This window comes from Triplophysa rosa, linkage group LG16 (assembly GCF_024868665.1).
Source record: "Triplophysa rosa linkage group LG16, Trosa_1v2, whole genome shotgun sequence".
NCBI classification, from domain to species: Eukaryota; Metazoa; Chordata; class Actinopteri; order Cypriniformes; family Nemacheilidae; genus Triplophysa; species Triplophysa rosa.
This window is the reverse complement of record NC_079905.1, coordinates 21,452,605-21,477,234: the sequence shown is the minus strand read 5'-3', so window position 1 is coordinate 21,477,234 and position 24,630 is coordinate 21,452,605. Positions and strand designations below refer to the sequence as shown.

Genomic DNA, 24,630 nt, shown 5'->3' with positions numbered 1-24,630 from the left:
CCCTTACATAACAACGTGTGGCCAAAAATCTAGCACATGCTATTTCCTAAAATTAGTTTTGTACAAATGTGTTTTTTATTTATCACAGCAGTGTGAAACTGGCTGCAATAGTGTCTGATCATTGAGGACTGTGTTGGTTAAATGAAAACTAATAGCATTTTCACAAATATGTGTATATGTTTTGACTGAAGGGTGTATGTTTTGACTGAAGGGTGTATGTTTTGACTGAAGTGTGTATGTTTTGACTGAAGCAAACAATCTAGGAATTATGCAAATTGTGTGTGGTGTTTGGATAATTGTGCTTATATTGTGAAAAAAAGAACCTGGTTTTCAAAATTGCGTGTAAACAATTGAAAAAAACTGTAAGACCTTTTTAAGACCATTATGAATTAAATTTAAGACCTGCATCACTACAAAAAACGCACACCCAACATTCCCAGGTTCATTTCTTTCTTACATACATAGCAGAAGGTTGGTTACAATTTATTTTACAATGCCCGTTACACATGTTACATGTATTTACTATAGTATTTACTATAAATTAGGCATAATTACATGTAACTAACCCTAATCTTAAAGTAAGTACATGTAGTTCATTTTTATTACTCAGTACTTGAATGCATAATTACACTGTAACAGTGGCACTAAAACAAAGTGTAACCAAAAATTCTTGATACAGAGAACCTTGTTTTTAAAACATTTATCTTCTAGGTAAATTCATCTATGCATTAATTTAAGACAGACAATATGTATAACTAATTGGTATGGCACAAATGTGCAGTGAGAGTAAATATATGTATCAGACGGACAGATCTTTAGGGATCAGATTGACAGCTATAGCCTAAGGTTTTAGTAGCTTCACCTTTTAGTACACATACGCACACGGATCTTTCTTTTCAAATGTTTAAATGTAAATGTATTATGATTGATAAGTGCATCAAAAGTACCGAAATAAAGTTTTGACGTGCGCGCGCTCATAGAATTATTATGGTTTACAGTGCAGACGTGATCATATTGCGCGTCGACCCGAGTCCAAGAAACGACGTCATCGCAGTCACCATCTTGTATGCTACGGAAGCTGTGACGGCCGCTGCTTAGTATATGAGTAGTTGCTAAAGTTTGTACTGTATTACTATTTGACGTACCTTGGCTTCATTAAGTTTTCCCACTACAAGAGATTTCCCTCGGACTCTCTGTCGCTGCGCACTACAGAAACGTCTCCTTTTGTGCGTAGCATACAAGATGGCGGCCTTTCTAGCGCGATGACGTCACGTTCAGAAACAGATTATATAAAATATGTGGCAATTCGCTTTTAAACTGAACTCACCGACATGGAGCGCACGCCCATAAACGTCTTTTGTCTATGGAAGGCCGAGAGGGCCAAAACGTGTGAAACTAACGTGTTAACACGTACTACGCGTTAACGCGCAATTTACGCGTTAACACGTTAGTTTCACACGTTTTGGCCTTTCTGGCCTTCCATATTTGTCGTTCATTTGTCTTTTATCATTAATCCGCGTCACATGATTTCCGAACCGCGATCTCTCAAGTCTAGGGCTAATATAGGGATACAGCTACATCCAAATCTCGCGAGATTTTAAATCTAGTATTAATGTAACCGAATGGTATTATTCTCTGGCTAGGTTTAGGTAACGACTACGCCACCCTGGGAATTGCACCCAAGGAATTCAATGAACAATGGAACACAGGTTCGGTGGTGCAAGGAGCAGACAGAGACATGTAATTGCATTCAACAAGGGGCACTTTTATTTAAAAAAAGAAAATAGAATGTAACTCTAAATTGTCAGAAGCAAAGGCGCGCAAAGTTTATTACAATCATTTAAAAAAAACTCACAAGATAAAAAAAATGGACATCTTCAAAACATGCATCAGGATCATTCAAATGACCATCAAATGTGGAAGGATAAATTGGACCATACACAAAAGATAAGTTAATTACCAGAAACTAGCAAAGCTAAAGCTTACCTCAGGGGTGGCAAACTAGCTGAAAAGAATTGTGTTCAACCACACACACACGTGCACAGCAAACATTAGTACGAGGTGCTCACAACCTGGTGCTCCAAACTCACAACTGTGTGCTCCACCCACGTGACTAGCCTCCCCTTCAGCACACTCAGCCTTGATTCAAAACTGAAAACAAACAAGTAATTAGTAGGTCCAATACAGATCTTAACCATTCATTCAAATATCAAACGCACCAAAAAGGGCAAAGGAAAACCATTCAATAAGTAGCAACGTTAACGTTAGTGGATAGCGTACTCAGCGTCCTACCTCAGTCTAGCCGTAAACCCAAACACTGTAAATGTCACGGGGATCAGAACACCAACTCTACCAACTCAGCCTGACGGCCCGGAGCCAACGGATTGCACAAGGAAACTCAGAGCAAAAAACAACGAAAATGAAATCATGATATAATTACAACAAAATATAATAAACCAAAACGGGAAAAACAAACAGCAGCACGACCCACGGTTCAGCACGTGAGTTGCGGGAGACTGCAAACAAAACATACCAATGAATAAGAAACTCAACTTAGTCAACAACAAAAAAATAACTAAATCATACATACTCAAATCCACAGGCGAACAAACATCTAGGTGTTAAGATGCCTTCATAACTGTTCCACTAAAAAACACAATAGACGACTTTGAGTCTACGAAACAAAATCTAACAACTACATAATGCGATAGCACTCCTACCTACAAGCGTTCATCTGGCACTCGACGCAACTCCCAAGAAACTTGCCAAGAATGGCTAAGCTAGTCCCTGAAGACCGGAAGAGGGGCGGGCATGACAACACCTACATCCAAATGCTTCCTGCTCACGCACTTAAATACACAAGCCTTTATTACCCTAATTACCCATTTCGACACAGGATCAACAAATAAAAGGGAAGCCCCACCCCATACCGCTACATTCAGATGAAAACAGCGCACATCTGGCGAGATTTGGGGCCGTAGATGTATCTCTTCTAGCCACAACAACACTAACCATCTCTCACGCCAAAAACACGAAGCTGATAGGCCCTTTTCACAATGACGTCACTTAACTTCCGCCTTTTCGCAAAGCAGTGTATCATAACATCCGTCTTGCAACAAACAAGAACTTCCGTTTTGCCTTCGCGCTGGAATTTAACAACAGTGAAAAAAATACGGACAGAACACGTGGTCAAGTACTTATCCTAGCACCTTCGCTAACACAAAAAGAAACCAAAACACGTACCTTCATAATCAAACAGGCACTGTTCAACGAAGAATTTGTATCCTTTCTCTAGCTTTGATCTTGTGGTTAGCGAAAATTTGTCTGCAAGACGTTTGTGACAAGCAGAGCGGGACGAGGGCCGTGAGGAAACTGCGCGAGGCCGGTGACGCGAGTGATAACACGCTAGCGGAAGTAACTTCTTGAGTTTTACTGGCAGTTGGCAAACCAGGTTATAGGAGCATTACCACCACCTTATGAACTGGAGTGCTAGCGGAAGTAACGATACACTGCTTCGCGGAAGAACGGAAGATGCGTGACGTCATGTGAAAAGGGCGTATTGGCTGCAACCTATGTTAGTTTCATTTATAGCTAATGCTCATTAAAAAGAAGGAACTACAACACCACAGATGCGCTTTTACACATGCGCAGTACAAATATATATTTTTATTATTATTTTATTACTATGCTTCAAAAACAATTACACTAAGGCATTTAAATTTTACAATAAATTTTCTAAGGAAAACTGAGTTTGTTAACACAAACAAAACAAAACAAAAAACTGCATTTAGAAATATACCCATCCAATTACAGAGTGGAAGATAAATAAATAAAATAAGATACAAAAAAATCGATTAACCTATAACATCAGGGTCTTCTAAAATAATTTTATAGAATTTTAAAGTTTTACTTAATATTGTATATAGGAATTTATAGTCTGTTATATTTGACCTGTGCTTCGCTCTCCTTTATCTTAAATGTGTGCTCTCACTGTGCGTGTGTGTGTCTTTGTGTGTGCGCGTACTTGTCTGTTTACGTGTGTGTGTGTGTGTGTGCGTGCGTGTCCGTGTGCATATTGTGTGTGTGGAGTGTTTTGTCACTGTTCTCAGGGTGAGACACAGAGACAAGGACAGAGGACCCAAATGCAGACAGCGGATAAGGGGTTAACACAAACTTTAATAATAACTAAAAATACAAAACAAGGACCCACGTGGGGGAACATAACAAAACATAGCAACACGGACAGGAACTAACTAGACTGAAAATAATAACATTTGACATGAACACTGTAAACTAAACTAACTACACAACAAGAACTCACCACAAAGACAAACACGACGCAACAGAACAATGATCCAGCACGAGACAGAAGACACAAGGGCATTATAAAGGGGACAAATCAAGAGGAAGCAGGTGCGGGGCATGAACTAATTAACAAACAATAACGAGGAGACGAAAGGGCGGGAACAGAGACGCCACACCGGAGAGTGGAAGACCAACAGGGACAAAACGTCACTCTCCACATAAAACAAGAGGTTCTATCATGGTTCTGCCACTAGGTCAAGAGAAGCAAGACAAGGTGGGGCAGAACCATGACAGAAGCCCTCCTTAAGGAGCAGCATCCTGATGCTCCTCAAGGAACAAACAAGACTAGACAGACTGTGACAAAAAAACATATACAAAACACGACCAAAAACGTGATAATAGGAAAAAAAAAATCCAAACAAAGACATGGCCGGCCGAAGGCCGGCTGACAGACATGGCACCGGCTGGAGCCGGCTGGATGGCCGGCTGGACGTACATGGCGCCGGCTGGAAGGCCGGCTGGAGGACATGGCCCGGCTGGAAGGCCGGCTGGACAGACATGGGCCGGCTGGATGCCGGCTGGACAGACATGGCCCGGCTGGAGGCCGGCTGGACAGGACATGGCGCCGGCTGGATGGCCGGCTGGACAGGACATGGGCCGGCTGGATGGCCGGCTGGACGGACATGGGCCGGTGGATGGCCGACTGGGAGGCCGGTATCACCGGCTGGGCAGGCCTGGATGTCGACATGACAGGACAGGATGTCGGCGGCTGGGCAGCGCTCTCCGGCAGCTGGGCAGCATCTCCGACGGCTGGGCAGCGCTCTCTGGCAGCTGGGCAGCAAACAAGGACAAACACACACAAACAGTCGACTCGACAGGCCTGGGCACCAGCTGGGAGACCGGCAGTGATCTTCAGCTGGAACAGGACACCGGCGGCCTCAACCCTGGAGGGGAATCCGACGACCTCAACCCTGGAAGGGAGCCCGGAGGTCTCGATCCTGGACGGAGTTCCGGCAGTCTCGACCCCGGAAGGGAGTCCTGCGGTCCCGACTCTGGAATGGAGCCCAGCGGCCTCTACCCTCCAAGGGAGTCCGGCGGATTCAACCCTGGAAGGGAGTCCGGCGGCATCGACCCCTCCCGCTGAGATCCCTTTGTCTGCTGGGTCCAGAATGGCTGGATCATTCTGTCATGAATGATGGGTGGTGAGAGACACGGAGACAAGGACAGAGGACCCAAATGCAGACAGCGGGTAAGGGGTTAACACAAACTTTAATAATAACTAAAAATACAAAACAAGGACCCACGTGGGGGAACATAACAAAACATAGCAACACGGACAGGAACTAACTAGACTGAAAATAATAACATTTGACATGAACACTGTAAACTAAACTAACTACACAACAAGAACTCACCACAAAGACAAACACGACGCAACAGAACAATGATCCAGCACGAGACAGAAGACACAAGGGCATTATAAAGGGGACAAATCAAGAGGAAGCAGGTGCGGGGCATGAACTAATTAACAAACAATAACGAGGAGACGAAAGGGCAGGAACAGAGACGCCACACCGGAGAGTGGAAGACCAACAGGGACAAAACGTCACTCTCCACATAAAACAAGAGGTTCTATCATGGTTCTGCCACTAGGTCAAGAGAAGCAAGACAAGGTGGGGCAGAACCATGACATGTTTTGTATGTGGGTATGTCTGTCTTCTTTGTTTTCACCTTTTTCTTGTTTTTTTGTCTTCAAAATTGGTTTGCTTATAGTCAATATGTCTCATGTACAGCTGCTTTGTAACAATGGAAATTGTAAAAAGCGCTATATAAATAAAGTTGAGTTGAGAGTTAAAAGCTCAAATTCTTCAACCAATTTAAATAGTTTTCTTCCAACTTTCGATTTAAGTTTACTTAAAGATTTACACTAAATCCAAAATTCTTTTTGAAAAATAAAAAACAATGTTTTTTGTTGTGTGTCTCTGATTAAGGCACAATAGTCGTAGACATAGTTACTATAAGTACTTTATTACTAGGTGCTCTAACACGACGTGTGCATTTATTTATAACATATTGACATGATCATTCCCACAATGATCTACATCCTCTTCCTTTAGCTAAATACTCCCTTAACAAAATGAAACTTAAATGATTCATAATAAACAATTCTGTGTAAACACTTTGAATGACCAAACAGTGTGACTGCATAGTTATAACAGTTACAATTATTAACTGAGCAAATAGCACAAATCTTCAGGCATTCTCTTGTTACATGAAAACACAATAACAAAGTGCTCAATACACAATAACAAAGTGCTCAATACAACATACACAGAAAACATAAACATAATGAACAGTATTAAACAGTCAAACCAATATCAATGTTTCTTTTAAATCTGCCAACATGAAAGTCATTTTCCATACCTTGGATTAGGTTTGCACATACGACCTGATCGTGTTATGTAAGGTGCATTACCGACTTTGGCAGCAGACTGTACTGAGTGCTTTGGCAAATCAACAGGTATCAATTGTGGTTGCGGAGGGTGTGTTTGCGGCATACGTGGTGTAGGATTAGAGGAGTCTTTTGCAGGTGTATTTGTACTCTGAGAGTCAATGTCTTCAGGGTTGTGCTGTGATGGAGGAGGCTCTGTAACAGGAAGAATATGGCGACGATTCCTCCTGTATGTTCTCCCTTTTCACTGAACCGTGTAAGAACGAGGCTTTCTCTTCACCTCTTTCACTACTCCAAGACGATCATAGCCTTTGGGAGTCTGCATTCTTACGACTTGACCCATTTTCAGTGGCTGTAATGGGTGACTTGAAGCATCGTAATACCGCTTTTGGGTATTTCTCTTGTTGAGAAGACGTGCAGTGATTTGCTGAGTGTGTTTGGGAGCTGGCTCGAGCAACTTGGAGTGTATAGGGATAGTTGATCGAGTCTGTCGTGACATCAGACGCTCTGCAGGAGAACCTAATGTTGGGTCACGAGGGATGTTTCTCAGGTTCAGAAGGTTGAGATATACATCTGTTCCATCTATGTGTGATTTCTCCATTAGTCCTTTTGCACTACGGACCGCTCTTTCTGCCAGACCGTTTGACTGTGCATATTCAGGACTACTAGTGACATGAGTGAAGTCCCATTGTTTGACAAATTCCTTAAAACGTTGACTTGTGTACTGCCTAGCATTGTCTGAAATGAGCATGTGAGGTGTGCCATGAACTGAGAAATGTTTCTTTAGTTTCTTGATCACAGTGCAAGATGTTGTGTCATGTAGTAAGTCGATTTCATACCAACCAGAGTAAGAGTCCACTAGCACTTGTTAGTGTTGACCGCGCCATTCTAACATATCCTTTGCTACTTTGGACCAGGGAAGATCTGGAACTGGGTACAGCTTGAGTGGCTCCCTCTGCTGGTGAGGCTTTGTGCTGTTGCAAACTGAACATGAAAGTACTTCTGCTGTGATGTCGGCTGTCATTGCTGGCCAGAAAATTATACCTCTAGCTCTTTGTTTAGTAGCTTCCAGACCAGGGTGGCCTCTGTGGACTATGCTGATGTACTCTTTCCGCAAAGAGCGAGGGATGACTGTTTTGTGGCCCTTCATCACTATTCCATTATCCAGAGTTACCTCATCTCTGTAGGGAAAGAATGGACGCACAACAGGCGTAACACTGTGTTCTTTGGCTGGCCATCCGCTTTGAATTACAGAACTGAGAGTCTGTAGTACTTCATCTTCCGCTGTGTGTTTTCTGAGTTCCTCCAGACGAGCAGTAGAAATATAGCTAACACTCATGACTTCGAATGAGTCGTTTTCCACGGCTGGAGGGGTTTCTGCGTTTGGAACTCAAGACAAGGTGTCGGCAATATACATCTGTTTGCCCTTTTTGTACACCAGAGTGATGTCGTAGCGCTGTAATTGAAGCAACATCCTCTGTAATCGCGCAGGTGCTGTATGGATGGGTTTCTTCAAAATTGTCACCAGAGGCTGGTGATCAGTTTCGACGATCGTTGGTTTCCCATACACATAGTCTCTGAACTTAGTACAAGCAAATACAACAGCCAGCAGCTCCTTTTCTATCTGCGTGTACCACATCTCTGTGTCTGTAAGCATGCGAGATGAGTATGCAACTGGTTTGCAATCTTGTAAGCATGCAGCACCGAGGCCATAGCCTGAGGCATCGCAGGTTAAGGTAACTGGCTTCTTCACATCGTAGTATGCCAATACAGGCGGGTTGGACAGGCATGACTTAAGGATGTTGAATGCATGTTGGTGCTGCTGATACCAGCACCATGCTGTCTCTCTGTGCATCAGTTTCCTGAGGGGTGCGGCAATATCACTCAAATTCGGGATAAACTTCCCCAGGTAGTTTGCCATTCCCAAAAACCTCTGTAGTCCAGGGACATCCTTGGGGGCTGGCATCGCTGAGATAGCTTTCGTTTTCGCAGGGTCTGCTTTTAGACCATCACTTGTGAAAATGTGCCCCACATAACTGACCTGGTTCAGACGAAACTTGCACTTTGTAGGGTTTAACTTGAGGTTGATTTCTCGTGCTCGGTTCAGCACCTTCTTTAGGTTGGCGTCGTGTTCAGCAGCATTGCTACCTCCTATAATGATATCATCGACGATGACTGCGCAGGGGTACCCTGAGAACAACTGTTCCATGGTGCGCTGAAACACTTCACTTGCAGCATTTATACCAAAGGGCATACGAAGGAATCTGTAGCGCCCAAATGGTGTTCTGAATGTGGAAAGATTTATGGTCAAGGCATATCTGCCAGAAAGAATTCTTTGCATCCAGGACAGAAAACACTGTCGCTCCTGACATGCCACCTCTTCTACACTACGCATCGGGTGATGAGGTCTTTTTAGAGCAGTGTTGAGATCTTTTGGATTGATGCATAGCCTGATTTCCCGTTTGTCCTTCTTGTGTGTGACCACCATGGACGAAACCCAGTCTGAAGGCTCTGATACTGCAGTTATACCACCAAGACTGTGCATACGATCTAGCTCTGCTTTTACACAATCCTGCATTGCCAGGGGGATACGATGAGCGGGACGAACTACAGGTTGCACGCCGGGGTCCACCGTCATGGAATATGTGACTGGAAGTTCTCCTAGCTCATCTGTGAACAAGTCTTTGTATTCAGCAAGAATTTCTTCAGTGCCGCTCTTCATGTTGACAAGATGTACTTGCGGACTAATTGTGACAATTCCCATGTCCAAACATGCACAAAATCCTAACAACGGCTGGACATCTTGATCCACCAAGTAGAATTGGAGTGAATGATTTTGTCCATTTAAACTACACATCAACGTTGCCAAGCCTTCGGTTTCGATTTTGCTTCCTCCATAAGCTACAAGGTTGGGTGTCTGCGATTGTCTGACTGGTCGCTCACCACTTGAAATTCATTTGAATATCTTTTTAGGCATTACGTTACATTTCGCCCCTGTGTCGACTTTCACCTCTACTGGAATAGCATTTATATGTAAGGTGACAAATCCTTCTTCCAGTGCGGACGCCGGAGGGTTAACAATGTTGACACACTTGTCAGGTTCAATACCATCGACGTAAAAAGTGTCGTCATGGCTGGAGGGTTCTTCCACTTCAAGTTCATGAACTGACTTTCTGTGGTTGTATTTCTTTTGATTGAACTGACAGCTTGCTTTGCAACTTTTGCTGAAATGATTCATTTTCTTACAGTTATGACACTGTTGTCCGAAAGCTGGGCATCTCTCTCTCTTTGCTGCATGCTTCCTTCCACAGTTTCTGCAATTGGTTATGACTTTTAAATCTTGTTGCTCTTTTTGAAGAGTTTGCCTTGTTTGTTGGCGCCTCTTACTGGAAATCGCTTGTACTGTATCTACATTAGTGACTGTCTGTGGTGTGGCCAACATTTTACTGTTTTCCTCCGTCATCTCGTGTATACGACAAATTGAAATGGCTTTAGCGAGCATTAGGTCGCTGTCACTTAACAATGATTTCCTTAAACTTTCTCTGTTAACGCCACATACTATCCTGTCACAGATCAGCTCATCTGTCAGCTCTCCAAAACGACAACTTTTAGCCTTAATCCTGAGATCACTAATAAATGTCTCGATACTCTCACCTTGTCTCTGGTTTCTTGAGTGGAACTTGTGCCTTTCCATTGTTTTATTTTGTTGAGGGTTGCAGATTTCACGAAACTTCTGTTTCAGACATTCGGGATCTTCTCTTGACTCGGCAGGGGACAAGATTCGTCCGTTCTCACCGGGTTCACGTATCTCCGCTGCATAGACGAACGAGCGCTCCAGCTCTATGGCTTCGGATCCTGCGAGATTTAGGAGTATATAAGCCTTTGCCCTTTCGGGTTTATCGTAATGCGCTGCGGCAATGAAAATGTCGTAATCCTGCTTTAAAATCCGCCAATTGTCGGCAATATTTCCATCGAAACTGAGCAGGTCGGGTCTTCGGAAACAATCCGCCATGGTGAAGTTAGCAGCAACACGTGCGTGTATCACCTTTTCGAACAGCCCAGTTCAATTTTCTATGCAAAATGGTTCACGCAGGCGTAAAGTCCATCTTCTGACACCATGTTGTGTGTCTCTGATTAAGGCACAATAGTCGTAGACATAGTTACTATAAGTACTTTATTACTAGGTGCTCTAACACGATGTGTGCATGTTCGTAACCACAAATGGATCCCCAGTACACTGACCCCGGAAGCAGACAACGGGCTCACTTTCTTAAAGGGCCCCGTACATTTATATATAACATATTGACATGATCATTCCCACAATGATCTACAGTTTTGTTTTAAGGCACTTACACTTATGAATATGGAATTTTCCTAAAATAAGGATATTATTTATCAAGAATCCAAAGTGTAACTCTTTCATAATAACTCCAACAAGTATATCACTTTTGGAAAAAACCAACAGATCAATTGAATTCTTTAGCCACTCATACAAATCACAGACCTAAAAGCTCTACTGTATTGACAATCAAAAAACAAATGTGCTGCTGTTTCAATTTCTGAATCACAAAACGTACAAATATTATGATCAATGTTAAACCTATATCTAAGAAATTCTAAGGAAGGATAAATATCATTAAATACATTATAAGGTACTTCCTTGGCTCTGGGAGGTACAGGAAAGGAAAGATACATGGTTCTTAATTTATTAAGAGAGCTCTTTGAAAAAAACTGAATCACATTATTTCGATTACACTGAGCTGAAAATTGATCATGAATTAGTAAAGTTCGTATTACTTTGTTTGGAAAACTATTCCTAATGAATTCCTTCCCATTTATTTGTAAAGATGGTAAATTAATAGCTAAGGATATACGGGGCAACATATTTTTAACCAACATAACAAAAGCATTGGGAATACTATTTAACACCTTATGATATTTCTTATAATCATATTGCAAATCATATTTTTCACAAAATATCTTATGATTCAAAAAGTGACCATTTTCAACTAGAAGATGAACAACAGACCATATACCTCTTTCCCACCAATCTTTAAAGAAGAGTGACTTGTTTCAGAATAAAATATACTGATTATTCCAAATTGGAGTATTATGAGGGGTAAAATTGTGTTTATAAATCAGTTTCCAATATAAAATAAATTGCCTGTGAAAATTTGACAATTTAAGGGGGAGTTTTTGTATTGAAAAATCACAACATAACAAGAATTCAATTCCACCAACATTTTTGAAAAGATTTCTAGGGGCACAAAACCAAAAATCATTATTATTTAATATAAAAGATTTAAGCCAATTAATTTGAAATGTTCCATTCATGCAATCAAAGTCAATGGCCTTTAAGCCTCCCTCTATATAATCTTTCACCAAAATTCCTTTTTTGATATAATGAGCTTTTCTTTTCCAAATGTAGTTAAAATTCAACTGATTAATGTCATGATCCTGCCTCTCCTTGTCTTGGTTTTCAGGTCTTGTGGCAGGATCATGTCAGACCCATGTGTTTTATGTGGAGAGAAGGGCATGGCATTGTTTTGATTTTGTAATGCCATGCTCTCTCTCCGGTGTCGCGTCTTCTAGCCCCGCCCCCTTGTATCTCCGTCAGCTCCCATTAGTGTTATCCCGTTCACCTGTCCCGTCATTTTCCCGCTTGTTTTCCCATTAGTTTTAAGTCTTATCACCTGTCCTTCACCGTCCCTGTGCAATCTCCCCTCGTTAACGTTTCCCTTCTTAAATCCTATTCGCACAGGATTAGTATTATCTGGGGACCTCTGGTCATTTGTAATAATCGCAGAGATTGTCTGTGATCTTAATCCCGTGCGAAACGGCCATGTCTGTAATTTGTCAAGTAAAAATTCCCCCACAAATTACCTACCATATTTTGACAAACACCGAGGTCCTGTGATATATTAGTCCAGTGCGAATGGGCATCTCTGCGATTTGAAATTTTGAACAAGATTTGGCGGGATCGTATCTCATTTTTTTAAGGTTTCTGTGCACCTTTTCAGTCATCTGTTTTCTGACATGCATGGCAGCATGTGGTAAGGAACATTCTTCTGTTTACATACAACTACACCTACAACGACAAGACTTTCAAGTAGGGTTGTCAACGGTAACGCGTTAACGCATGCGATTAATTATTTCAAATTAACGCGTGAAAAATATTTAACGCAATTAACGCAGCATCCGTTTGTTTTGACATCCTTTGTCTAGCGTTACATTATGTAATCACACTTTTATTCGTGTACAGACTTTTAAACCACTTAAGCGCGATTTGAAACAGTTGCTTTGACATGTTCAATGAAGATAGACCGCTTCTAAACTGTGGGACGCGGCAAAACGCAACGCGAGGTCCAGCCTGGTGTTTACAGTAACGGGCTAAAGGCTGCGTCAATGAATGAATCTCTGTCAGACAGCGCATCCGTGTTAAGCTCTCTTTGTGCCATGTTTAGAAAGAGGGAAGCGCCTTCACGTCATTTCTGGGAGATAAGTCAGTAAATTCGAGTAAAATCACAGAGTTCACTTATCCAGTGCGAATGCGCAACATGATCACAGACAATCTCTGCAATTATTACAAATGACCAGAGGTCCCCAGATAATACTAATCCCGTGCGAATAGGGCTTTAGTGTCTCTGTTTCCCTCACACCTTGTCGGTTCATTCCTTCCTGTCTCCCGTATCCTGTGTGTTTTCCTGCCTGTGAGTCAACCGTGGATTTACTGTTTGATTACCCTTGTTTCCCTTTGGATTACCCTGCTCCCCTTCGTGTTTTGGATTACCCTGTTCCCTTCGTGTTTTGGATTACCCTGTTCCCTTCGTGTTTTGGATTACCCTGTTCCCTTCGTGTTTGGACTATTATTTACTATTATAGTTTCCTTGGACCTTGTTTTGTTATTCCCCTCGAGGAAGTTTTTAGTTTTGATTCTTGTTTGGTTTGTAGTGTTTTCCCCCATTGTGGGTTTTTTGTTTGTCTCTTTTAATAAAGAGTTTTCTGTTAACCCTTTGTCTGCCTGCGCCTGGGTTCTGTCAGCACCGTGACAGATTAATCATCTTGGTTTTTCTATCAGAAATAAACATGGAACCTGCAGGGTAAACACATATAGATAAAGACTCAGTTTTTGTCAATAAAATTCTCCCAAATATAGAAACATCTCTTTGCATCCATCTGTCCAATCTGGATTTACATTCTGTAATCCTGTTAGATATATTAGTTGTGTCATTTAATTCTTTGTCTTTGTAATTACAATCTGCAAATTGTTGTGAGAGGAGAATGCTTCAGGGTCATTATTTCAGATTTACTTAAATTAAGAAATAAGCCTGAGGTGTTAGAAAATGTATTAATAATTTGGAGAGTTTTTGGAACTTGTACATAATTTTTTAAAAATAAAACTGTATCATCAGCCAGCTGACTGATTACTACAGAGTTATCAAAAACTTTCAACTGCTCTATATCTGAATTTTTAATTGCAAGAGCAAGCGTTTCAGCAGCTAAAATAAAAAGTAATGGCGAGATGGGGCAGCCCTGTTTAATTCCTCTGCTTATATTAAAGTGTTGAGTAGTCCATTCTGGCAGTGAAACAGAACAATTTGTGTCCCGGTATAAAATACTAATTGAATTTCAAAAATTTTCCCCAAAACCAAAAAGTTCCAAAACCTTAAAAATAAAAGGATGCTCAACTGTATCAAACGCTTTGTAAAAATCAAGAAAAATCAATTCCATTCCATCCAATTCCATTATGTCTCTGTAGTCAATTAAGTCTTGGATCAAGCGTAGATTATTATGAATCGATCTACCCTTCATAAACCCTGACTGTGTATTACTTATAATTTGGGACAGTTCGTATTTCAGACGACTGAAAATTTTCGGGTCGCCACCCCACCTCGGCCCAGGAGCATGGCAGCAAGCTCTCCGTCCCAGCTGACGCATACTTGCTCCAGCACCACCGCCTCGAACTCCTCAGCACCGCGATGCCCCTCGGCGGCGAGGGCTCTTCGACAGCATGTCCCTCCTTCCTCCCGGGTTTCGGCATCAATGTAATACAGTTCAAAGTAGGGAAGGAGGCGGGAACTGGCGAACATTCAATATCTTTTAATAAAATAAACAAACAATACACAACGAAAGTAAAAGGGCCGACAGCCACCTTACGGTAGACTGCCGGCCACACAAACATAAATAAAACTTAACACATGTCCGGGCCCGGTCCTCTCTCATCGTACACTCCTGTCGCTCCTCCTATTATGCTTCCGGAGCTCCTCCGTGAGGGATGCGTGACCGGTGTAACGCACAGCTGACACTCATTATCACTCGCGCCTCCGGCCTCGCGTCACGCCTCCCTCGCCACACACACATTTAATATAAAGGAGAGAGAAACACAGTGTCACGATTCACAGGGGATACACAAGGGAAGAACCCAATCGCAGGCAGCAGTGGGGATGAAGGGGTTAACAAAGACGTTTATTTCAAACAAAAAACAAAACAAGAACCCACGAGGGGGTAGAACAGTACAACAGAATAACCAGGGACAAGACTAACTAACCACTAAAATAACCAACACTAGACAAGAACTAACTAACACTTACTACAGTGAGACTGGGGAATCCATAACAGGAACATAAGCATGAAGACACTGTAAGCACATCATGAGAACACGAAGCAGGCAAGCACAATGACAGACGCACACTTAGTACAAAGCATACCATCGAGTACAATGACCGACACAGGACAATGAAACATGAGGGCATTAAATAGGAAAGACAAACAAAGGATAATTGACGAGGGCAGGTGGGGAACATTAGACACGGCAGGGAAGCAATACAGGAAACGAGAGGGGTGGGGCCAATGACAAGACACGAGAAAGCACATGCGATGTAAAAACGTAAACAACCCATGGCTTTCTCACATATAACCTAAGGGCTCTGTCCCGATCCTGCCACACGACTAGAAATTCAGAAACAAGAAGGCAGGACTGTGACACACAGGTCAAATATTAAACAGACTACAAATTCCTATATGCAATATTAATTAAGTAAAACTTTAAAATTCTAAAGCAGCCCCCCGGCCAGGCAAATAGTGCAAAACAGTATGCAACTGACCCATGTTACAACCATAATGTGTCTCCCCTACTACACGATGTAGACAAAACCATTTATTTTCAAGTAACAAAATATTAGGAATTCCTGGGTAATGCATTTTTAAACATGTAGTAACTCAACAAGGCAGAATTTCAGGAGAGACAACCAGAGTGAATCCACAATTTTTTTTTATTGTTAGCTAACAGTAGCTATTCTATGGACTATTTGATTAGTGATTTATGAAATGTGTTTTGATTCGTGCAAAATTTGTTAAAAATATTGTTCATGTGATATTAACAAGTTTCCCTTACCTTTTTCATGTAAAATTATACCAAAGCCGCTAGCTGCCATCAAGGCTAAATAAAGCTTAATGCAGAAAAGCAGGAGCATGATGAGCTAAAACGTTTATTTAAATTGTGATAAGAATGAGTCATAGCTTTCCATCAGTTGCATGTGATTGGCTACAATGCTCAACGCTGCAATTAGAAATCAGCTCTTCAGTGCTTGAACACAAATAAGCACAGGACCGTGTAAAAGCAGCTTCGCATCAGCTGAGGTGAGTCGAAATAGTCTTGGCTGCTGGATCCACGTTCCGCCCGCGCGTATTATTTCCCGGGCCCCACCCGAATCGCAAATGACACACGAATAGCCTAATTATTCGACCCGTTACATCAAATACTAGCTGTTCACCCGACGGGTGATGGTTCTGACACCATTCCGCCGAATTAACGCTTCATGAAAGGAAAAAAAACATTTATTTGTACTTTTTGCTCATGAAAAAGCAATAACATGGACTGGACATTGATGAGTTTGTGACAGAATTCTCAAAAAGGAGCAGAAAGTCATTGCAGCCACAAATGGCCATGTTCAACATATTGTAATGAAAGATATGTGGTGTATTTTGAGCTGAAACTTTACAGAGACATTCTGGGGATACCACTGACTATTTTTACATTGCAGAAACCACCTGGATTAGCGGCCCTTTAAAGGGTTTACTCACCCTTGAGATGTTCCAAATCTGTATTTCTATTTCATTGTTCCAGACCGCCAGAGACGGTCAAGTACATGGTGGAAGAATCGCGTCTCGCGCATACATAGAGAATCCCGTATTAATTCAGTCACACGTGATCTTGACCGATGACGCGTCAAAGCTATATCAACCCCCCGACTACGTAACCCCCATTACCTCGCAGAGGAGCGTGCATAGCTTTATTGGTTGGCGTTTGCCCCCGTAATAGCTGTGTTTCGAGCATTTAAACTGCATATTAACGGCATTGAGTTGCGTTTGCTATTTATATTGGATATATTGGATTATTCGAATTGGTGAGTATTTCATTGGAATTCATTGGTTAACCAGGGTTTTTTACCTAAATTGGATGTTTTCTTTCATGCCCATTGGTAACAAGGCATTGCTTATTGTGTGCAGTTGCAGTGTTAACTACGTAACAGCACTCTCTTGCTGGGATTCAGTTCATTTGACCCATTGGTTGACCAGGGTTTATTTTTTCTGAAGTTCTGAACATCATGGCTGCTTAATGTCCCACATGTTCAGGCTCTATGGACCTCTGGGATACACATATGGAATGTCCCGCCTGCTTAGGCGTTGAACATCTGAGGAAGGCCTTAACTGATCCTTGCCCTGATTGTAATCTGTTGTGCTTGGATGTTAGGCAATAGAGATTAATGAAGTTTGATCCTGAAGCTATACATTTTTCTGCACCAGCCAGACCCAAGGTTCATGCTGGTAGCAAGCGTCCAGCTAGCAAGACTATAGGACCCCAGAGGAAGAGACGTATTCCTGCTACATCTCTATCCCATCAGGTGGTGGAGTTATCTAATGCTGTACAGCAGTGGTCACCAACTCTGCTCCTGGAGATCGACCGTCCTGAAGATTTTAGCTCTAACCCCAATCAAACACACCTGAAATATCTAATCAAGGTGTTCAGGTTTGCTTGATAATTACAGACAGGTGTGCCGAAGCAGGGTTGGAGCTACAGTCTGCAGGACGGTCGATCTCCAGGAGCAGGGTTGGTGACCACTGCTGTACAGGGTATTCAGGCTTTGCTGACCAAATCATTTCCTTCTGCTAGTAGCAATGTGCATGGGGGAATGGCGACATGTGGCCCCGTTCCCTCGTCGCCTGGGTCTAGGCCAGCAGCTGAGGGTTCTAGGAAGGAACTAGATGTGCGCTCTATAGCGGCATCAGACTCATTACTTGCAGAGGAGCAGGATGATTTTACGCCTACAGAGGCGGCTTCATCATGGCAGTCTCAATATTCTTATAGCGATGAGGGCTCAGGCCTTCACGCCGCTGGCTCTTCAGCTGTATCTTCACTGCAGGAGATGATCAAGATGGCTCTTGCTAAATTGAATTTGGACCTACCCTACCCTGCTCAGAAAGCCCTCGAGAGAAGGGCTCGTGCGGCAGAGTCCAGCTCACAGCATATAGGACGTACTGTGAGTTACCCTGCCCTGGCTGCGCATCGGATGACTGTTCGCCAGGCTGCGCCACAACAGCGTAGACAGGAGCAGGTCTACAGGCCTCCGCAGCGAGATGCTAGACCTGGGCCCCTGGGGTTGAGATGATGCTCTCTCAATGTTCAGCTGGGGTAAGTAACACTGTCTTGGGTGCTAGGGCCCCTTCAACGCATCGCACCTATGTTAGCAAGTGGAACCTATTTGTTTCTTGGTGTGAGAAGCAGGCTATTAGTCCGGTGGATTGTCTTGTTAGCATTATACTGGATTTTATGCAGCATTTATTGGATTCCGGTCGCTCTCCAGCTACTCTTAGAGTGTTTGTGTCAGCCCTGTCAGCCCATCGGGATCCTATGGGGCAGGTGTCAGTGGGCGCAGATAGGTTAGTGGTCGCCTTTCTTAAAGAGGCTATGCATCTTAAACCTCCAGCAAGGGTAACGTGTACCCAGTGGGACTTACGAGTGGTGTTGGATAGTCTCTGTTCAGTCCCCTATGAACCATTGGGGCAAGCGGACATTAGGAGGCTTTCTATGAAGACTGCCTTTCTTTTGGCAATAGTCCATAATGAATGGTTGATATAGCTTTCCAACGCCTCATCGGTCAAGGTCACGTGTAACTGAATTAATATGGGATTCTCAATGTATGCGCGAGACGCGATTCTTCCACCATGTACTACCGTCTCTGCCGGTCTTTCACCAGTCATAGAACCACGGTTACGGGAGTAACCAGCGATATTTCTTTGTTGTGATAACACAGAGAAAGATATTTGGAAGAATGCTTTTAACCAAACAGTTCTTGGCCACCGTTGACTACCATAGTAGGAAAATTGCTTTATAAATTGCTTTGTTCTGTTGAGCACAAAAGAAGATATTTTGAAGAATGTAGGAAAGCAAACAGTGCTGGGGCACTTTGACTACCCTTGTTATTTTTCCTACGAAATTTATACAGATTTGGAACAACTTGAGTTGAGTAAATGAAGACAGAATTTTCATTTTTGGGTAAATTGTTTTTCTAGGAAGATTTCACATTTTAAACGAATTTGATAAGCAATCTTTATAAAAATTAAACTTCAATGGTTTTATTATAGTGAAAGTGCATAACATTGTATTTGTAGGAAAGCCATGGTTATTTTTTGTATGAGCAGTATTGCTTGTGTATTGTTATTCAAGTCTTTAAAATAGCTGAATGCATGGTCACTGCCTAAAACAAATGTAATGATATTAAACACTCAATTAATTGGATTAAAACGTCAAATTCAGATGAGTTTGTACAAATCTGTTCACAGTAATCATCAGAATATCTCTTTGCTTCTTTGCCGAAGGAGATAATGTATTTACATAAACACGCTCTGTAGAGCAGTTTGTCTGTTTAGGGCAACTGTAGAAACAACAAGGTGAATTCTATGGGGACTTGCGGTGGATGTAGACAGAAATAGCTCATTCTAAGACAATAAAAAGGTCTTTATACACCTCTGAAGACAGTTATGTATATTATATTGCATTTCAATACATCCTCAATCTCACACAGTGCACCTTTAAACCCACATACATCTACTCAAGTAAAAGTACAATCTTGCAAAGATAAAATTTATTTTTCTTAGACATCACAAACGAGGGATTTATGCACTTCAGATGTCAACCAAGTTCTTATTCATGGAGACTACAAGAAAATTGAAAAATCACATCAGTTGGTAGTTATACAAAGTTATCACATTGTAATGTTTCTGCATTTGATTAATTAAAAATAAGACGCGCACCTTTCCATCAAAACAGGCTTCTACACAAGGTGATCCAGAGGGCATGCACACTTCAGTAGAGCACATGAAGTAAATCTGTTGGCGAGACAGACCGTAATCTACAAACACGATCTGGAAAGACACTTAAATCAGTTTGTTTTTGTTCTTTTTGTTACCTCCTCATTTAGATACTTATTAGTGGGCAGGTCCATGAACTGGAAAGCTTTAATCTCAAAGCGACGCTGGTGCCGATTCTGAAGCAAATCTTTCATATAGAGGATGGCGGTATTGCCACTATCCAGGGGGTAAGGGCATCTGAAAAATAAGGTTTAATGACAAATATGAATATTTAAAAGCATGAATATATACTTTTATGTTAATAATAATTAAATGTTAATAATATTACATGGTGACATATTGGAAGTAAATTGCAGGAAAATGTAGGATTATTAAAAACAGACACTGGCATGAAAGCAGAATGTACTAAAACATATGACTGACTAAAAGTGGCTGTATTACTTCCAATTGAATTATCAATTACTTCCATAAGAAAAAAAAAACTTTAAAGAAATTAAAAACTACTCCACTTCGTTTTCATCAGGTTAAACTGATGTATATACACTGACCAAAATTATAAACGCAACACTTTTGTTTTTGCCCCCATTTTTCATGAGCTGAACTTAAAGATCTAAGACTTTTTCTACGTACACAAAAGGCCTATTTCTCTCAAATATTGTTCACAAATCTGTCTAAATCTGTGTTAGTGAGCACTTCTCCTTTGCCGAGATAATCCATCCACCTCACAGGTGTGGCATGGCCACTCTAAAATGTGCAGTTTTATCACCCCCCCCCCCCGGACCCCCAATACAGTAAAACTGCACATTTTAGAGTGGCCTTTTATTGTGGCCAGCCTAAGGCACACCTGTGCAATAATCATGCTGTCTAATCAGCATCTTGATATGCCACACCTGTGAGGTGGATGGATTATCTCAGCAAAGGAGAAGTGCTCACTAACACAGATTTAGACAGATTTGTGAACAATATTTGAGAGAAATAGGCCTTTTGTGTACATAGAAAGTCTTAGATCTTTGAGTTCAGCTCATGAAAAATGGGGGCAAAAACAAAAGTGTTGCATTTATAATTTTGGTCAGTGTATTATATTTATATGAATATAATATTGTGCATTTTCAATATTTGATTATATTGGTTCTTACCCCTCAAAAACCAGAACCAAAGCGCTTTTATCAGAGCGCGGATAAGCCACACAGTAGTGAACCACTAAAGTAGCTTGAGGTTTGGGAGAATTCAGACGCAGCTCCAGATAGACAGGTTTTCCCAACAGAACACTGAGAGGCTGATGATGCTGTGAATAAAACTTGGTGAAGGTTTCATCTGCAGGAGAAAGATGGAGTCAGTAAAGTAGCTCCATGATTGGTTAATGAAGGTCTGTACCTCCTACTACATATGGTGGCAGTAAAGGCTCGCGACGATCTGATCAAAAGAGCTAAACTTGACCTAGCTTTAGAGATTTACCCTCAGAAATTAAAAGCTGAACTCCAAACAGTCCTTTAGACAGCAGATGCAGAGGAAGACTTGGACTCATAACCATGTATCCTGCACTGGCAAGCACAGGAGTGGCGGAAACCTTCGGGTAGCGGCATTCAACAATCAGTCTAAAGAGCGCAACAATATTGGCTTTTACAAAGTTATTATTCTTTGAGAAACTAGTGGCTTTTGACTTTGTTGACTTTCAACAACAGGAAAATATAAGAAAACTATTTTCAATTCACAGCACCTGATAGGATTATCCCTGGAGATCATGCCATACTTCAGGTTGCGGGCTCTTACGATGGTGTGTACCTCAACCAGGTAAATCGTTGTGTCACCTATGACCTGATGAAGAATTACAGCATGTGCTCTCAAAAGAGTACACTCGTCGAGTGAATGCACACCCTGCCAGTGTACTTACAAAAGAGTGTGCTCCACACTCTGTGACAGAAAATTTGAAGATGGCAAAGTCCTCGTTGGAAATAACAGGTTTACAACCAGTCTTCCCAGCCACCATCAAGCTCATGGGGTTCACAGGGATGTTTGCGAAATCAGCGTGGACGGCAAACACAAAATTCTTATCGGCTGTGCATTCTTGAAAAACAAGAAAGTAAAACAGACCTTAAATTTAATATTTCACGTCAGAAGAACGAGTCTTGTTTTCTAGCAAATCAAAGCAATAGTCAGTGCGTCCATGTAACAGACAGACCAGCAAGGCAAGTTCACATTGGTGGCATTAACGTCACGTCTCATTGGTCTTGCATCTCACGACATGCATGACAACTAATCATATGACGCATAAGAATGAGATTCAATGTTGACAACACCCCATTTAGACTTACCGCACAGATCTGTATATTGCCATAGATACGGGATGAAGGTTTGGCAAAATAGGCTACTAATATTAATAATTTCTGTCACAAACGTATTTTTAAACTTCAGAAGACATTTATTAATAAACTCAAGTCATTTGAACTATTTTAGTGCATGTGTGTGCTTCCTGCAGCTTTGCTATGTTGACTCCCATAAGAAAATAACAACATTTACAACAACAGCATTTTAATATAGAATTATTTGTTCAGGTTCAGCTGAAGGAGGCAACTGGGGTAAACTGAGAAAAAATATTTATTTCTGAGGTGACACTATAGGTTTCTTAGAGAAAGTGAAATATCGAATATACATGAATATGTTGACCTGTTTAAATGTGTTAAACATACTGTTAAATGCGTTTAAAGGTCCAGTGTATGAAATGTAGCGGCATCTAGTGGTGAGGTTGTGACTTGCAACCCACGGCTCACACCACCCCTCCACCATCCCTTTCGAAGCACTACGCCGGCGGACGCAGAACTAAGATGTCATCATATTTCCGTTTCTTTGCCGAAGGAGATAAAGCACTTATGAAATGCGCTCTGTACAGCAGTTTGTCCGATTGGGAGTAGAAACAACATGGCAAATTTCATGCAAGGGGACCCGCGGTGTATGTAGATAGAAATAGCTCATTCTAATAAAAACATAACGCTTCATTAAGGTGGTAATGGCACTGTGCTCCAAGTACATACCATCCATTGGATAGTAGCAGACAGAGGTCATGGCATCAAAGCAGCATCCTTTAGCCAGGCACTCATCTGAAGTTATTTGGTGGTAGGTGCTACATGTCACCCTCTGATCAGCACAAATACTGCACCCTTAACAGAATCACAATGACAGGCCATTAAAACATACTGTAAACACTAGAGGAATGTGATCATGGGCCGTTACCTCCTGGCTTGATGTTCAGTGGCAGTAGGATTTGTTGGGGTGGTGCTGACTGGGCAGGTGCCGGTTGGGCTGGGGCATGCTGGGGGCTACGAGGAGCAGGACCGGGGGGTAATTTTGCACACTTTGACATCTGATCTGACTGCAAACTGCTTTTTGGAGATGCTTCACAGGACAAAGTAGCAACATCCAGCAGTCCATCTTCATTAGGATAGAGTATTGTGAGAGAATACCAGCCATCCTAAGGACAAACCCAACCCCTTTCATTTCAGATATGTCACAACGAAACGGAAATGAAAACAAATAAAAAATTCATTTGATGTTAAAAGTGGTCTCTATATTACAAGAAATTCAGGGGGATGCTTTCATGTGTAAAAGTGCTTGAAGACATCACTTAAAACAGAAAGGAATTTCAGATGCAGATTAAGTTGTTGTATTGCAATGACCAATTTTGTTTGGAATAACTTCACAAGAGCATGTTTTAAAGGAAAAAAATCCTATTTGAGTTATTGTTCGTAACAACTCCTGCACTAAAATACCTTCAAGGTGACATGACAGCCAGTGTAGTCGACAAGCAGTATATTGTGATCCGAGCCTTGTGTCAGACAGTATCCACAGGACTCTGGAGCTTCAACCACAGATTCAATGACTGAGAAACCTAAAAAACGATTTCTTTTAAATAGGGTTTATACTAAATGAATCATCATCATCGTGAAATGAAATAACTTACCCAAAATTGTCACTTTACTTAATAAACCAGAGGGTAAAATCACTTTAATAGTTTCATTATTACAGTAAATCGGCAGCTTAGACGTCAGAACTTCTGAGGTTTCTTGCGGCGCCTCATCGACCTGCACTTCAGCTTCAACTGAATAATCATCATCTATTCCTGAATAATAATTTAAACTCTGTGAAAACCCCAATTCAACGCAGCATAAAGCCAGAATGACAAGTGCGTTTTCTCGCTGTGCAGCCATATGTGCGTCTATACCTGAACGTAGGACAGAAAGCTTGAGATGAGACTTTATTCATATCACCTGGCGCGCTGTGGGTTTAAAGTAACTGAACTTTAATATTCAATTAGCTCACGATGACTATTAATTACGTTATTTGACGTAAAGCGTTTGCTTTATGCGGCGCCGCGCAAGACCCATCGACTAATGACATCAGAGTATCACGAAAGCGAATCAAGAGATGTGCCTACGCAACCCTCAGTGCTAAACACGCCCATTTATGTTAATTCGCGGTAGTTATGTGGAGTGGGCGGGGTTGTGGGC

General features: G+C 41.8%; 1 protein-coding gene across 1 annotated transcript; it reads right to left on the bottom strand.

The window, feature by feature from the left end:
* Positions 1-19,965: 19,965 nt before the first annotated feature.
* LOC130567515 (zona pellucida sperm-binding protein 1-like) lies at positions 19,966-24,473 on the bottom strand. Its single transcript, XM_057355696.1, has 11 exons — positions 24,084-24,473; positions 23,893-24,011; positions 23,357-23,594; positions 23,158-23,283; positions 22,020-22,192; positions 21,846-21,943; positions 21,584-21,723; positions 21,265-21,442; positions 20,227-20,365; positions 20,072-20,146; positions 19,966-19,974 (listed from the first exon to the last, which is right to left on the bottom strand). The coding sequence occupies exons 1-11, from the start codon at positions 24,328-24,330 to the stop codon at positions 19,966-19,968; spliced, it is 1,542 nt and encodes a 513-aa protein (XP_057211679.1). The 5' UTR covers positions 24,331-24,473.
* Positions 24,474-24,630: the final 157 nt, after the last annotated feature.

Coding starts and splice junctions, on each gene's coding strand:
- LOC130567515 (XM_057355696.1), bottom strand. CDS start 24,330: ATGGCTGCACAGCGAGAAAACGCACTTGTCATTCTGGCTTTATGCTGC. Junction 24,012..24,083: donor AAGTAAAGTGACAATTTTGG/GTAAGTTATTTC, acceptor ATCGTTTTTTAG/GTTTCTCAGTCATTGAATCT. Junction 20,366..21,264: donor TTGGTTCTGGTTTTTGAGGG/GTAAGAACCAAT, acceptor CTTATTTTTCAG/ATGCCCTTACCCCCTGGATA.